The sequence below is a fragment of the Anabrus simplex genome, chromosome 8 (assembly GCF_040414725.1).
Source record: "Anabrus simplex isolate iqAnaSimp1 chromosome 8, ASM4041472v1, whole genome shotgun sequence".
NCBI lineage: Eukaryota > Metazoa > Arthropoda > Insecta > Orthoptera > Tettigoniidae > Anabrus > Anabrus simplex.
In genome coordinates this window covers 211,621,155-211,638,622 of record NC_090272.1, presented here as the reverse complement: position 1 = coordinate 211,638,622, position 17,468 = coordinate 211,621,155, and the positions used below count along the sequence as shown (strand labels likewise).

General features: G+C 39.5%; 1 protein-coding gene across 3 annotated transcripts in view; it reads right to left on the bottom strand.

The window, feature by feature from the left end:
• The window catches only part of LOC136878988 (peptide transporter family 1), a 292,467-nt gene that overhangs the window by 38,361 nt on the left and 236,638 nt on the right, over positions 1–17,468 (bottom strand). For all 3 annotated transcript variants that reach the window (XM_067152653.2, XM_068229020.1, XM_067152654.2), the window contains 2 exons: positions 9,813–9,891; positions 9,032–9,173 (listed from right to left, as the gene is read on the bottom strand). In XM_067152653.2, the coding sequence (XP_067008754.2) occupies positions 9,032–9,173; positions 9,813–9,891 (221 nt within the window). The remainder of the gene's footprint in view (positions 1–9,031; positions 9,174–9,812; positions 9,892–17,468) is intronic.

The window sequence follows — 17,468 nt, the reverse complement described above, 5'->3', positions numbered from 1 at the left end:
TTAAGTAACACTTTCAAGATTAAAATTATTGTTTTCTTAAATGATTGCAAAGAAATTGGAAATTTATTGAACATCTCCCTTGGTAAGTTATTCCAATCCCTAACTCCCCTTCCTATAAACAAATATTTGCCCCAATTTGTCCTTTTGAATCTTCACATTGTGATCTTCCCTACTTTTAAAGACACCACTCAAACTTATTCGTCTACTGATATCATTCCATGCCATCTCTCCACTGACAGCTCAGAACATACCCTCATTCCCTCTAATTTTCTGAAAAATATAATATAAGTTCTGTCATGTTTGTTCTTCATTTCTAAATATGAACATAATTCTAATTGTTATTCAGTAATGAATTATGGTTATCGAAAGAGTGGCCGGAGTTACCCCATGTTTTGGGGCAACTTCGGCCGCCATAAAAATAACGAAGTTTTCTTCAATGTAGTGTTACTTCGGCCACTGTGAAGGTTTTTTAAAAGTCTGCAAAAAGCCCAGTATCAACAATCACAAACAAATTAAAACGATTTGTGGTGAAACAGAAGTATAGTGATCAAATTCGCATTTTTCGCAAAGAAAGAAACTATTTCATTTAACCTAAGCATACAAGCATTGTATGATATTACAAATTATGTGTTGCATTGCGTAATTATTCGTAATGGTACAAAAGATAATAAATAAAAAGTACGAAAATCATAAAGCCCAATAGTATGGAGGGAAAAGGAGATCGAAAAAGAAGCAATCTTGTAGACTGTTCTCATAATACACTCTCTTCTAACTTAGAAAATATCTGGGCCGTCAATCAAGTTCTTAATTGCGCCTCGTCCATGTCAACTGATTTCCGTCTATTTATCATTGAAAATTGGAACCGTCTTTCTCCTCCCTGTCGGGATAAACTTCCCCGTTTATTGTTATTGTGGCTTTATTAATCTCTTCTAAAGCATTCTTGAAGTAAACAGGCTCGTAATTACAAAACCCGCGGTCGCGTCATGTTTTCCTGTACGTTCTTGGCATGGCCGAAGTTACCCCGGAAGTGGACAACTTTCATCACAAAACTATTCCCTGAAGAACCTATTTGAATAAAATGCATCAAATTAGGTTGATCAGTTACCACACGTACTTACATTTTGACCCCATAAACCACTGGAATGGAGAATCGAATGCTGGGGCTAGAGAACAGTTTGTTTTCTGCTGTTACCAGACAAGACAATAGTCGGGGCTGCGAAAAAAATCAATTGACTCAAAAATGAGACCCCCAATGTTCGTTGGACTACCGAGTTTTGATACAGCATTCTATTGTACGTGCATTTCAGTTGTTGCAAGTGGTTTATCTTTTTCAGTTTAGGAGGCAGGGGAAAATAAGTATTGCTATTCGTCAGTGGCCGAAGTTACCCTGTATGGCCGAAGTTACCCCACTTTACGGTACCACTTATTGTTACAATTTATGAATTTCATCATATAGATCCATATTGATACAGTTTAAATTAAGAACATACTTTGGGACATGTTTCATCTCATTTGAGACTTCTTCAGCCATAACCTCTCATAGCAGATTACAATGCTCATTGTTGCTGTCTAATAATTTAAAAATGGAAGAACTGTTTAAGAATACGCTAAATATAAAATATACACATTGTTTGTCCAACCCTTGTCCCGTTTCCGTACGGGGTCGGGTATGAGGTGAGATGAATTTGTCGTGGCGGATTTTTTTATGACCGGATGCCCTTCCTGACGTCAACCTCATCAGAGGAGTTAATGAGATGAAATGAATGACGTGATATATGATAGTAGGGAGAGGGTGAAACCCGGTGCCGGCACATAGCCTACTCCTGTCGAATAGCACCAAGGGGTCTGCTCAAGGCTTAACGTCCCCATCCGACGGACGAATCACCATCAACAGCGTCATATGCCCTCACTCCATATGAGCACTGCGGAGAGGTTTGGAATTTAATCCAGGCTTTTAGCACGCAATCTAGTGATTAGAAATTGTATACCACCACCTCCCCTACCCTGCCGGCCAACATTCTGATGGTGAAAATTTTGTCCATCACTTCACGTCTTCCATTTTAAAATTATTAGACAGCAAGAATGAGCATTGTAATCTGCTACAAGACGTTATGGCTGAAGAAGTCTCAAATGAGATGAAACATGTTGAAACATGTTGAAACATGTTCGAAAGTACTGTATGTTTGATATATTTTTATATTAAATAGTTTTCACTTGTAAAGTGAAGTGTATTGATTGGATGGACCATTAAATCTAACAAGTTCTTAATCTTACCATACCACTTAGTCGAGCAGCTCGTCTCCTTTCTCCCAAGCCTTCCCAGCCCAAATTTCGCAACATTTTTGTAATGCTACTCTTTTGTCGGAAATCGCCCTGAACAAATTGAGCTGCTTTTCTTTGGATTTTTTCCAGTTCTTGAATCAAGTAATCCTGGTGAGGGTCCCATACACTGGAACCATCTTCTAGTAGGGGTCTTACCAGAGACTTATATGCACTCTCCTTTACAGCCTTACTACAACCCCTAAATACCTTGATACCATGTGCACAGACCTGTACCTTTTATTTACAATCATATTTATGTGATTACCCCAATGATGATCTTTCCTTATATTAACACCTAGGTACTTACAATGATCTCCAAAAGGAATCTTCACCCCATCAATGCAGTAATAATTAAAAATGAGAGGACTTTTCCTATTTGTGGAACTCACAACCTGACTTTTAACCCTGTTTATCATCATACCATTGCCTACTGTACATCTCACAACATTATCGAGGTAATTTTTCAGTTGCTCACAATGTTGTACCTTACAGTATTTATTACTTTGTACAGAATAACATCATCTGCAAAAAGCCTTATCTCTGATTCCACTTCTTTACACATATCATTGATATATATAAGAAAACATGAAGGTCCAATAACACTGCCTTGAGGAATTTTCCTCTTAATTATTACAGGGTCAGATAGAGCTTCGCCTACTCTAATTCACCGAGTTCTATTTTCTAGAAATAAAGCCACCCATTCAGTCACTTTTTTTTCTAGTCCAATTGCACTGATTTTTGCCAGTAGTCTCCCATGATCTACCCTATCAATGGAAAGGGGGTAGCGGCCATGGCCTTAACTGAGGTACAGCCCCAGGATTCACCTGGTGTAAAAGTGGGAAAACTAAGGAAAACCATCTTCAGGGTGCCAGTGGTGGGACTTGAACCCACTATCTCCTGAATGCAAGCTCACAGCTCTTCGACCCTAACTGCACAGCCGCCTCACTCGGTAAAAGGAAACATTAAGTATGAAATAAGCTGTGGTACTGTGACGTACCCACTTTGCCCACAGATGTATGACAAATTTATAACGTGGCGGGTCACTTTAATATTAAAATAAATAAATAAATGATATGTCATTGTTTCTCCATAAACAGTATCCCAAGGGCGCCAGTCTTCAAGCTTATGGCTTGAAAACAAAAGTAGATAATTAATAATAATAATAATAATAATAATAAATAAAAATACGTAATGAGACTCAAAAAACTCCCAGGGGTGGGGTGAACGGAACACAAATCATTAAGTACACTAACTTGGAATTTAAGGATCATTAATAATCATTTCATAAAATACAAATTAAAACAGCTATTTATTAAGATGAAAACGTGACGTAACGGCGTATTAACGAAATCTGAACTTACGGAAGCAAAAGAAAAAGTGAATGAAATTAACTTTAAGAAAATGAACTGTTGCGCGAAGACTTGCAGTAACTTATGCCATAAGCTCACCAAATGTAGACTCTGTTGTCTTGAAGCTGAAGATGGGTGGATCTCTCGTACAGGCTGCCTCATCTGTTGTTGGATTCCAGTCCTACATCCACATTTCCTGTCTTTAACACTTCCTATTGTACTCCTTACATAAAGTCGTAATGAGTCCTAATTTTAAGTGCAAAACCACCATGGGTTATGTTCATGGAGAGAATACCTTCGTATTCTTCCATATTACGGAACAGTAGCGTAGCTAAATTCATAATAAAAGCTCTCCTCCCCTATACCAGTCAGAACCGGTCTCCCGTTGACTACCTCTCGTCATTGAGATAACAAGTCCCAATGAGAGTAACTTTTGAGTAGAATATACTCAGATGCGAAGTGAACTAAGTTAAAATCTTCTCCGATGTGTAGACGTAGAATCGTAGTAAGAGTATCTTCCAAGCGTGAGAATCAGAATCAGAATGTCCGAATCTCCGAATCTGAATTTGAGTCTGAATGAGAATGTGAATGAGAGAATGTGAGTTAGTGTCCTCTCCAGCCCTTGTCGGTGGTATATATTGGTTCAAAAGTCTCCTTCCATCAGCCATATCACATGGTCCAGTAAGATTCGAGGTCTCATCCCTTCTCCCATGTATTGCTGTGCATCCATCACGTTGCTTCATTACGTTCATTCACATAGGCTGAACTTTCCCGCTGAAATAAAGCGTCTCGAAGCTGAGTTTGAAAAGTGGGTGTTAATAATGTATCAACTGTCTTTTCATGAGGTGGAGAGGGTAAGGTCTCTCGTAACCTCGATGACGTACTTTTCCTGGAACTGGGCTGAAATTAGCCTGCTGACTCTGGTCACCTCACAACGGCTATTGGAAAATTTACTGCAAGTTATAAATATGCGTGATGTTGAAATACTTTACCCAATAATTTGTTCGTTCAGAATACGTTATAGCCGCGATACAAAGAAATGAAATGATGATTGAAATGGATGATAAAAGCCCTATATATATATACATATTAATTTAAAATGACCTATCAGTGATTAAATATATACATCTTATCAATTAAATATATAGTTCAATAATTAAAAACATTCAGTGATGTCCCAAACATCACAGTACTTGGGAAGGAATAAATGCCATGATGTGAAGATATTGAAAGAACTAGTACTAAAAAATTAAATTTAACTATTTCAAAGATGGAAAGACATTGAGTGATTTGTTAGCAGCAGTGTCATTGTACATTAAAGGGAATGATACACACTTGAGACAGTTTCACTGACATGTTTGAATGACTGCTACCCTGACATTCTTGACAACAGGTAGAACTTTCGAGGATATGAAGTTTTCTATAAGCATTATTACTCCAGGCTTTAGGGGGTATCATAAAGGGAGCATGTGACTCAATAATAAAGGTGTCACCCAATTTAGGCAAACCACAATAAGCCTCGATAAAGGTAAGGGTCACATCTTTGGGACATCGTCTTGATTTCACAAGAACAACTGAGGGAACTGTGTGATTAACAGCACAAAGGAGGACCCATACGTGCAGTTCAAAATCTGTGTTGTTTACTGTGCTAATTGGACAGTTCACGTACCATTGTGTTCCACTCAGATAAGATCTCATACAGTAAAACTGCTCAGTTTCACTGAGACTACTTTCTTAGTCTAGTCAGCCTTCAAAAATGGATAGTGCTTGCAGATGCACTGTAAAGTACGAAGGCGGATCAAATATAAATGAGAATTTGAATGTACCGCTGGTGTTAGTAATAATTTGAGGCAGGGCACTGCCAGGATGTTGATGGGGGTATCTGGAGAAGGGGTTTGCGCACGCGAACGACGGTGTAGAGCTGGGCTGTTTCAGTACGCCATGAGTGAGCAAGAGGTACTCACGAATGTTGTGCATCGCATCATTATCAAATTTCTTGCAAAACAGGACACCAAACCTTCTGAAATTTTGAGACAGCTCTGCGCACAGTTTAGGGAAGAAACACTTTCACAGGCTTGAGTGTACAAGTGGGCTAAACAATTTGTGGCGGGAAGAGAAGCTTTGGAAAATGAACCTCATGAAAGGAGATTGCAGACAACCATCGCTGCAGGCAACATTGTTGCTATTAGTGATATTATTGATGAAGATTGGCAAATAAAAATTTTGCAAATTGTTTTAGCTGTAGGAATAAGTTACAGAAGTATTCAAACCATCATCCCAGATGAACTCCATTTCAGAAGATTGTCTGCCAATTGGGTTCCTTGTCTTCTCAACCAGGAACAAAAACTTTATGCCAGGAAGTTTGTCAGAGAATCCTGCGTTGCTACGAAGAGGAAGGAGAGAATTTCTTGCATCATATTGTGACTTGTGAAGAAACTTGGGTTCATCATTACACCCCAAAGTCAAAGCAAGCAAGCAAGCAAGCATGGAATGGTGATGAAGAGCCAAAGCAGGTCTGGTCAAGGCCAAAACACGCCCATCTGCTGTAAAGGTGCTTGCCACTCTTTTCTGGGACTCCGCGGGCGTTTTGCTGGTGGATTTTTTTTTTCATGAACAAAAGACAATTAATACAGCCTATTACTGTCACCTTTCAGATGAAGCAGAAGCTGTGTATCGCAACAAGCGATGCCGGCAACCAATACGAAACTTCATTCTTCACCATGACAATGCAAGGCTGCATACTGCTGCTTTAACGTGGGAAAAACTGGAAGAAATTCATTGGATACCTCTGGAACACCCTGTACAGGGCAGATTTATCACCCTGCGACTACCATTTGTTTGGACTATTCAAAAAAGACCTAGGAGGACAGCAGTTTGATGATGAGGCAAGTGTAGAAGAGTTTGTGTGCAACTGGTTCTGCACACGTCCCTCTTTTTTCTATCAGGCTGGCATCAAAAAGTTACCAACCCGATGGAGAAAATGTATATTGAAGGCAGGACACTATGTAGAAAATTGATCTCTATATGTGTATTTTTTAGTTGATGCAATCAATTTTAAAAATAATTCCTATTTATATTTGATCCGCCCTTGTAGATTCTCAATACTTCATATTTTCCATAAACAACTATTGCGCATCAGAGATGAGCAATGATCCTCTTGTGTGCAGACCTTCCTAATGGAATAAGGTAGTACATCCTTCATGTCCTGATGGTAGTAATATTTTCAACTACTGTATTTTGCCTCTGCTTCCATGGTTTTGGGGTAGCATGTCTATCTCTTATCTAGAAGCCTCAGGTTTAATTTCCAGCTTATTTAAGGACTTCAATCCTGGAATGAGGACTGACTCAGTCCCATCAAAGTTCACGAAAGCCAAGCAACATCACTGAGAATGCTGTCATAAATCTTTGGCGCAGTCGTTCAAAGAGGAAGAGAAACATGATAAATTCATTACAAGTTCTTTTTTTTTTTTTTGTAATGGTTGTAACATCGATCTGACTCAATTAGAGCTTCTGGAGATGACGAGTTAGAAAAGAGATAGGACTTGGAAAGAAGCGACCATGGCCTTAATTAAGGTTCAGCCCCAGCATTTGCCTGGTGTGAAAATGTGAAACCATGGAAAAGTCATCTTCAGAGCTGCCAATAGTGGGATTCAAACCACTATCTCCCAAATGCAAGCTCACTGCTACATGACCCTAACTGTGTAGCTTGGTAGGTACAATGTTGAAGTGTGTCCTCTCTCACAGGTGAGGTGTAGGGTGGCAACTGAGTCTGATAGTCCTCCACTTGTTTGTGGCAAGCTGCTTTCAGTTATCCAGCCGTCACTGGTCAATATTTCTCCCTTTGATGATTGTATTACGTTTGCAAGACCCAGAGATTCTTGAAATTACCCTTCATTCTTTTTTATCCAGTTTTTATTTAAGACGTTGAGTGCCAAAGTGGACACCAGTGACTATTTTTGGATTTTCTGCTAGACCACGGCAGACTGCTTGCAGAGGGAAAAAATAAAGTTTGAACCCACATAGCAAAATTTAAAAAAAAAAAATTTAAAAATTTGCACCGAACGTGTTAATAATATCAGAAGTAACCTAACCTGACCCAGAAATTCTCAGGTAAAATTAACAAGAGTGAAATATGTACTGTATGTACTAGTAACAGACAGAGGGCAGTGACTTACCAAGTAAGCGCATGTCAAAACAGTACACACAAAAGATACACATGAGTCCAAAATTTTCAACTGCAGCCTTCATCTTATGCTATGGGAAGGGCTTTTGTTCAAAAATATTAAAATGTTCATAAATTTTACAAAACTTCTATTGTATATGCAGGGTCTCTCTTATAAATCCAGACCAAGCGGACGGTGTTTGTACTCTGTGCTACAACAGTTGCCTCAAACCAACTTACGTCACACGCGGCTGCCCTGCTGCAAGCGTGTGTACAACCTTACAGGAAATCTTACCTTATAAAAGATGCTGGAAGTGTCGTCCTTCATAATAAGGGACTTCATAAACACCATTAGGATTTTCTGCGCACCAATAGCAAGAGTTATGATGGTTCACACGACCATTAAGGTGAAATCAGGTCTCATCCGAAACAAACGTAAGCTGTGGGGTCGAATAAATGATCATTCAGTGATGCAAGATACCACTTACAATAAGCTATCTCACTTTTGTGGCTGGATTAGCAGGTTTTAAGCAATAGGCCCATGTAAACCTGTATGGTTTGATGTGTAACAGCTTTGTAGCTCTGTGTGCAGAAGAAACCAAATCCCCTACTTGTTGTGCTAATTTTGTGAGTGATTTATTTGGTGACTGTTCAAGATTTGCACCACTGACATCTAGCTTTTCCTCCATTAAAACTCTTCGTGTGTACACATGTTTTTTTATTGAGCAGTGAGCCAGTAGTTTCAAATTTATTTACAATTATGTGAATCTGTGCTGGTGAAGGTGGCACTTCACCAAGAAATTGCTGAACAAATGCTTAAAATAACTTTTACATATGAAAATACAGTGTTACAATGATAACTGTCTCACCATGTTAACAGCTGAGATTCAGACTGGCTATTGATGCTAGATCAAGCACGTGCACACTCCTTACAAGGTCATGAACTATGCGCGTGCCTCCCATACAGCTGCTTAGGTTTTGTAGAGTAGAAATGCCGCTGGAGAGTCTGGGTTTATAAGAAAGACCATGTATGTTGTCTGTGCTTGACACTCCTCTCATGTTAGTAAAATAAGAGAGCAAACTACTAAGTATACTTTTCTTCCCACAACTGGAAAACTTCCAAGTGTTTCTACAGAAATATGGCATTCTTCTCAGCCATAAGAAGTTGGATGGAATATATGTTTTTTAAAGTCCTTACCTAAATTTACCCAGCAGACTGTCAGCCAACATGGCTCCAAGGAGGGGGAAGAAGTAGCAGAACATAGTGAACACATGGTAAATGATGGTAGCCATGTCATCACTATAGGACAGGACGTTCCTAAGATAGATTGACAGGATCGCTGAAAAGTAGAAGAACATAATAAATATTGAAAAATTAAAAGTCAATATTGTCTAAAATATAAGGAATGGAAAGGAACTAACTGATGAATAAAGTCATATATGGAAATTTGAATGACAGAACTGAGAAGAACAGACTAAGATGGTTTGGACATGTAAAAAGAATTGAGGAGGAAACAATGCTAAAACAGATAATGGAGGCTATGTTTGCAGGAAAGTGAGAAAGAGAATAAACCCTGCAAGATGGATAGACTTGATCAAGACTAATATATGAAGATGGGACCTAGAATCGAAGAGAATTGCAGAAGAGGATTGGTGGAAATAGACAGGAAGGTAGAGAAGTAACTGGCTAGATCTGGATAAGGGGAAATGGCCCTGGTCTTCTCTGAACATGTTAATGCATTGGTGGGCAGCCTTGCAGACTCTTGGAGGAGAAAGATAAGGAAATACCTTAATGAATTTAATCCTGAAGCAGTTGTAATTCACTGCAAGAAATTTAACATGGTGTCTTCCTGCTGAGAACAGAGCTGATGGCCTTTAGGTCAAAGGAACCATTAACCTTTCGGCTATTGTTTGGCTATATTTATTAATAGTATTATTATTTTCTATGTAAATTTCAAAAATATTTTGCAGTTACTTACTTCGCATCCCATAGTACGAAAATCTTTCACAGAATTCATTGCTGACAATAAAGAAGACAGATTTTGGGTACTTGAGTTTCTGAAACAAGGAGAGAAAATACATATGAGTATTATATAGAAAAGTGGATAATGCAGCAAGGGAGAATGGTACATTCATTCTTCCTATTCAAAGTTCTGAGGTATTTGATGATGATGATGATGATGATGATTTGCTTAAAGGCTAAGGACATAGCAGTCATCATGAATGACAGGAGATATCAATTATTAGGGATTCAAAACACAAATTGACCTGGTAGTAGATTTTTAATTCTAATTGGGAGGAGAGTCAGTATATTGGTTATATGATACATACATACATACATACATACATAAATACATTACATACATACATACATACATACATACATACATACATACATACATACATACATACATAAGCAGGGGTATTAAATATAAATGGGATTTTATTTTTTATTTAAATTCATTTATTGAAAAACACAAGACAATTACAATTTATTTTTCCACATAGTTACCTGTTTTGGAAATGCATTTGTCCCAGCATATGGCAGCTTTTTGATGCCCTCATCGTAAAAAGAACAGGGTCGTGTCACCAGCCAGTTGCACACAAAGTCTTCCACACTCTCATCATCTTCAAATGGCCCTTGACCTTATGTTAAGCGGTCCAAACAAATGGAAATCACAGGGCGATAAGCCTGGGTTGTAAGGAGGATGATCAAGTGTAGTACAGTGCATTTCCTGTAGCTTGGAGACAGTTAGAGCTGCAGTATGGGGCCGCGCATTGTCAAATCGGTTGGTTTCGTCTTTTGCGGCGATATGTAACCCTCGCCTAGTTTAACAGCTCGAAGTAGTAAGCAGCATTGATTGTGCGTCGCTCATGCAAAAGAATCAATTAGCAAAATGCCTCGCTGATGAAAAAAAGTGGTTGCAAGAACCGTGCCAGCTGACAGTCGAGTCTTAGCTTTCACTGGTGCTGCCTCCCCTTTCCTCCGCTACTTCTTACACACATGCGTCCTTGACAATGTTTGATCACCGAACTGTGCAGTCAATCTCTGGCAAATTTCCACCGCTGTAACTCTTTCACGAGCAAGAAATTTTATAATTATGCGTTGTGCGGTGGAGGGGTGCATCTGTTGCTCCTACATCGTGAGCGTTACTGACGAAATGGTGGGAAATATCTAACAGCACGCTCTCCCCACTCCTAATGGTCCCACCTAAGCATAACAGAAACACGAGGTCAGTCCTACCAACTGTTGATGTTCAGGAACAAAAATCACATTTATACTTGATCGACCTTCATACGTACGTACATACATACATACATACATCACTTGTCAAAACGAAACAGAGTTTGGTGGTTTCTGTAGTGGTATTTTGTTTGGAAACCATGAACAAACAGGCAGTAAAGAGTGATGGTTGGGTAATATATCTGCCTGCATATAGTGGCCTTGTTGGTTCAAGCAGAGTCCAAGCGCTTCACTTGATAAAGGATACCCAGCAGTGGAACAAATCTTCAGCAGCTTCTCAGACTCACCATTGTTTGCGAATTGATATCCCACCATTTTTTTCTCTCTCTCTCATTAGGCTGTCCACTGTGCTTAACCTGGTTTTGGCAAGTCCTCACTCATCCACCAACACCATGCACATCCTTCAAGCAATGCTAAATGTCACCTCCACTAACACATCTGCCACTAAAAACTTAATAACCAATGCTGGGCAATTCTGGACGAATTCATGGCAAAACTGTACCCAGTCAATTTGATTCTACACGTACAAACAGAACACTAACACTTTCTGACAATACTATATTTCTTCTTGACATAAGTAGCCATCTATGGACACATGTACAATGCTCTCTTTCTTCAAATAATGATGATTGTACTGAAGTTTAAGTTTCGCCTAGGTGACCCTTATTCATTATATAATTTTATACCTTCAAACCATTCAGTCTGCAAGCTTCGGTGTGTAAACCAAGTGCCCCCACAATCCTCTGTTTGCAACTTGCTCTGTGGGGTGAAGTTCCACATCTTTTCAATCAATCAATCAATCAATCAATCAATCAATCAATCAATCAATCAATCAATCAATCAATCAATCAATCAATCAATCAATCAATCAATCAATCAATCAATCAATCAATCAATCAATCAATCAATCAATCAATCAATCAATCAATCAATCAATCAATCAATCAATCAATCAATCAATCAATCAATCAATCAATCAATCAATCAATCAATCAATCAATCAATCAACCAATCAACCAATCAATCGCATTTGGAGATCAGCCGTTTACCATCATACCATTATCTATCAAACATATCCCTTGGTAAATTATTCCAACACCTAATTCCTCCTTCTATAAACGAGTATTTGCTCCAATTTGTCCCATTGAATTTCAACATATCTTCATATTATGATCCTTCCTGTGTTTCAAAACTCCATTCAAGCTTATTCGTCTACTAATGTCATTCCACACCTCCCTCTCCCCTGACATCTTGGAACATACTGTTTAGTCAAGGTGCTCGGGTCCTTCCCAGTCCAAAGTTAGCAACATTTTCATAACACTACTGCTGCTTTTCTTTGGATCTCTTCCAGTTCTTACATGAAGTAATGCTGGCATGGACCACATACACTGGAACCATACTCTAATTGGGGTCTCACCAGTGACTTATACTCCTCTTCTTTACATCCTTACTACAACTCCTAAATACTCTCATAACCATTTGAAGAGATCTTTAACCTTTATTTACAACATTATCAATGTGATTACCCCAATGAACTTGATCTCCATGAGGTACTGCACTTTCACCCCATCAACAGAGTAATTAAAACAGAGAGGACTTTTCCTCTTGATGAAACACCCAACCTGACTTTTTTCAGCCGTTTACCATCATACCATTGTCTTCTGTCCATCTCACAACATTATTGAGGTATTTTTGCAGTTACAATCCTGTAACTTATTTACTACTATATGTAGTACTAGCTGTTACCCATGGCTTTATTAGCAAGGATTTCATAATTTAATAAAAATTATTTGTTCCTCTGTACTGGACTAAGACATTATCTGAAAATACCTTAAGTATAAAAACTCACTGCAAAATTGTATTTCATTTACACCAGAACCACTTTGTAAACCACATTTGTGGCATTGCCTTTTGCGGCTAAGATGACCAGGCTACTGGCTGGGCTAAATCTGGAATGTGCGACATGGAACTCTACATGTGAGAAACAGTCCTCTTTACAAAATAAAATTTATTTATTTCTAAAGGAGATTCCAATTACCCATTTTCACGTCTGTAACATCTTAGTTTTGAGATATAAGTATCCTCATAATGAGAATTCAACCCCTTCACTTATTTTCGATCTCCAGCTTAAGTTGATTTTCCAAAAACAAAAGTACCGGTACGTGTTTCTTTATTTTTAAAGGAGATTACAAATACCAATTTTCACGCCTGTAACATGTTAAGTATATGAGATATACTGTAGATGTGCTCATTTTAAAAACTACGCCACTCCTTGGCTGAGTGTTCCACATCATAAGTAGGATTCGTAAATCGGTCAAGATCGAATGTATTACTATAAATAAAGCATGTACGGTAAGCTTATAGTTATAATCTTGGTCACGTGACCTTCAGTTCAACGTGAAAGCCGTTTCACAGAGACGTGAACTTTCATTTCATGAATTCCATATGCATTTACTGGGATTCGAACCGTGGCTGCTTTGGTGAGAAGCCAGTTTCGATGTTACTAGGCTATCTTGTCCCCCAGAAGAATTCACTGTTTTTTTTTCTTCTAGCTGCTTTATGTCGCACCGACACAGACAGGTCTTACGGCGACGATGGGAGAGGAAAGGGCTAGGAGTGGGAAGGAAGGGGCCGTGGCCTTAATTAAGGTACAGCCCCGGCATTTGCCTGGTGTGAAAATGGGAAACCATGGAAAACCATCTTCAGGGCTGCCGATAGTGGGGTTCGAACCTACTATCTCCCGAATACTGGATACTGGCCGCACTTAAACGACTGCAGCTATCGAGCTCGGTTTTTTTGACAATTTGTAATACGTGGATAGGTCTTATGGCGACGATGGGATAGAAAAGGGCTAGGAGCGGGAAGGAAGCGACCGTGGTCTTAATAAATTAAGGTATAGTCCCAGCGTTTTCCTGGTGTGAAAATGGGAAACCACGGAAAACCATATTCAGGACTGACGACAGTGGGGTTCGAACTCACTACCTCCCGAATTTAAATTGCCAGATACGTGACCCAAACCACTCAGCCACTCGCTCGGCATCGGCATCATCGTCATCACCACCATCATCATCATCATCCAAGTGGGTATTAGACCACGTGGGGGTTACGATTTCGATCTGTTAGCTGAGCGTCCGAAGAGCGACTTCCTATTGACAAAAGCAGGTGATAACGGGCGATTTAGATCTTCTTTCACATCTCAAAGACATCGATGTGAAGTTTGTCTCTAGCCTTGAAAGCCTAGGTCACAAAAGCATGGGATAAGACGGAAAATACAAGTGTTTTCACAAGACGGATTTTTGTGTTGTTTGTAACCGCCAGATTCTGCCAGATCCTGGTTAGTATATTCATAGCAGCTCGACCTAGTGTGATCCGTCTTCTAATCTTATCTTCGGAGCTCCTTGTACGAGAAATCTTCAAGGCAAGACAGTCGGGCCTCGGTGGTAAGGTCATGTGAAGCGAATGGAGGAGGCAGGTTACCTAGGAGAATAATGGACTTGGCGGTACCGTAAGAGAAACGGAGGGAGACCAAGGCAACGATGGTTAGACTCAGGTTTTAATGATAAGTGGTGTGAACTAAACGAAGCCACAGAGCCAGTGCAATTAGAGGGTTGTTGGGGCGCGGAGTTAATTAACGAGATTTTCAGAGTGAACACTGAAAGGCATAACAGTGTATAATGACGATGTGTGTATGATGTATTATGCCCGAATGTATCAAGTTGACCGCTACATGTACACCACATTTCACGTCCAAATTAAAACGAACGCAAACAGGAAGTACGAGAGGATTGGGCACAGTGCAAAATCGCGGGAGGGAAGGGAGGGTCCTCACCCCCACCCCCACACCACCGACAATTTTATCTCAAAGGTTCCTCCCCACTAAAATTGCCCGGTGGCATAAAATAATAGGGAAAATAGAGAATACAAATATTACTGAAATTAATGTTTTTAATGTGCACATTTTCATGAAAAAGTCAGCAATAATACACATCATGTAGAAATAATACAATGACTGACAGACCTTGAGCAATAAAACAACGTAGCAATGGCAATTCCGCACCTGCAGCCTATTGTTCATATTTCACTCTGACAAGTCCATCTGACACCCGGACAAAAATATTACTTGAACCATTCCTCCCTTTCCATCGCTCAAAGTACACCACTCCTGTACTTCTTGGGGAGGGCGTGTTTCCGATACGTAACCAGTAGGGCAATATTCAGTGAAGGAGTGTAAAAACGGAATAACTTTCCAATGTTTATCTTTCTTTTTACAACAGAATTCAAACAAACAGGTCTGGGAGAGGGGGAATTTACTTACTGGGGAATTATATACTCCCTCCCTCACCGGGTACTGCCTGAATTAAACACTAGCAGTTAAATCCGATGATCCCCCCCCCCCCGCCTCCCACCATTGCTTTCTGATTTTGCACCGTGGGGCTGGGCAAGTAACTCTGGATTCGAAATAAGGCACTCCTGTTGTATTGGATAGGCAAAAAATCAAATTTAGGATAGTAGAGAAGACTGATCGTTGTCTGGATTCGAACCACTCTACTCTGAACTCCGAAGCGATCATTAAGTTGGCAAGTGTCTGACGTACCGCCAGTCAGCGAATATTGGGTCACTGTGTCACTTCTCGCTGTTAAGACGATAGCCACTTAATAGTTATCTAGTGACAACCTCACGGGGATATCATTGTGGAATTTTCAGGTCATCTCATCACTTGAGCTCTATACTTATCTTGAACGATATATAACAAGGTGGGAAGGCTTTTGAGATATCTTCTCAGCGCTGCGGTGCACACATGACATCTCAGCCGTATGGAACGACTTCATACAACATTCGCTCCTTTAAATATAGTAAAACATATTAAATACTTCGTGTATTTGAATTATTCAGTAGCCTCCATGAAGACTTAAAGACAGCATCAATTTTGACACTACTGAAAAATTAGAATAAAACTCTATTTGTGGTAAAAGTTCGATACGGTGGTATCGTACAACACAGCATGCGACATGTATCCTGACCGACCACTGTGGGGTACATTGATTTTAGTACGCCTTCTACGATCACAGCGCAGATGGTTTTGGCTTCTTTGAAAAAGACAACTGAAGCAGATTCAAGAGTCTTGGCTAGAGGAGAGTCAGTTCAATGTAAAAACAAATGTCAATACTTGGTGAACGAACAATAAAAGTTTATAAAAACATTTAAGCTCTTAAGGCTTTTCCAATCGTGAAATTATCAGCGTTTCGCCCCCAATGTAGTAGTGGGCTCATCAGTTGGTTTGCTGCACCTTTCCAAGACGCTGGCGACTAGTCCTACATAAGAGGCTTGCAGTGGTGTCTCAACGGCGCACTAGTCGCCATCGCCTTGGGAAAAAAAAAAAAAAAAAAAAAAAAAAGACGTATATTATAAATTGTAAATTGTAATAACCATGTAAATGTTCAAATTGTAACTATGTACATGTAAAATGGAAACCAACTCAGAAAATGAAATAAAATGGAAAAACAAAATTATAACCACTTGTACAAACGAAAACACACTGAAAACTGATAATTCATGTAAAACTCAATTGTACAAATTTGAAGCATTCAATAAAACACTTAGCCAAGAGGTCGAAACACCCTCCCCGCTCCTTCGTCGAATCAAATTTCCAGATCCCCTCTCCCAACTCCATAAAAACCTCCAAACCTGCAGGATCTCCTGGCTAGAGAGAAGGCGTTACCTTCTAGTTGGCCCGCCCCTCCCCATGGGGGAGGGGAATGAAAACCTTCCTTAGGTACTAGATCTTCTTGGAAAGGTGTAGCAAACCAACTGAAGTGCTCACTGCTACACTGGGGTGAAACGCTGGTAATTTCACGATTGGGAAAGCCTAAAAAAGCTTAAATGTTTTTAACATTTGCAGTCGATGAAATGAAATTATGGTTTCTTTCTAGGAACCTTATTTTTGAATAAAAGTTTATGTTTTCTATTGTGTAACATCACACGGGTTTCCTTAATTAGCAATAAAAGTATTAAAAATCATAAACACCTGCACACTGTCATATCGAAACACATCTACTGAGGAATGTTTTTAAAAATCCAGTTTTGTATCCTTTAACTCACTGTCCTTATCCAGTATAAATTTCGATTGTGATCTAATTTATTTATTTATTTAGCGTGCGATGTTTAGTGCCGGGAATATCTGAGGACATGTTCGGCTGGTCTGGTGCAGTTTTTTCTACTTGACTCCCATGGGTGATCTACGCGCCTGGGTGTGAGACAATGGTGATGATAATGAGGGAGGGAGAGGGTAAAACCCCTGTATCGGCACGTATGCTTCAGAAACGTGGACTATTAGTGCATGTGATAAGAAACGTCTGGAATCATTTGAGATGTGGTGCTGGAGGAGGGTGGA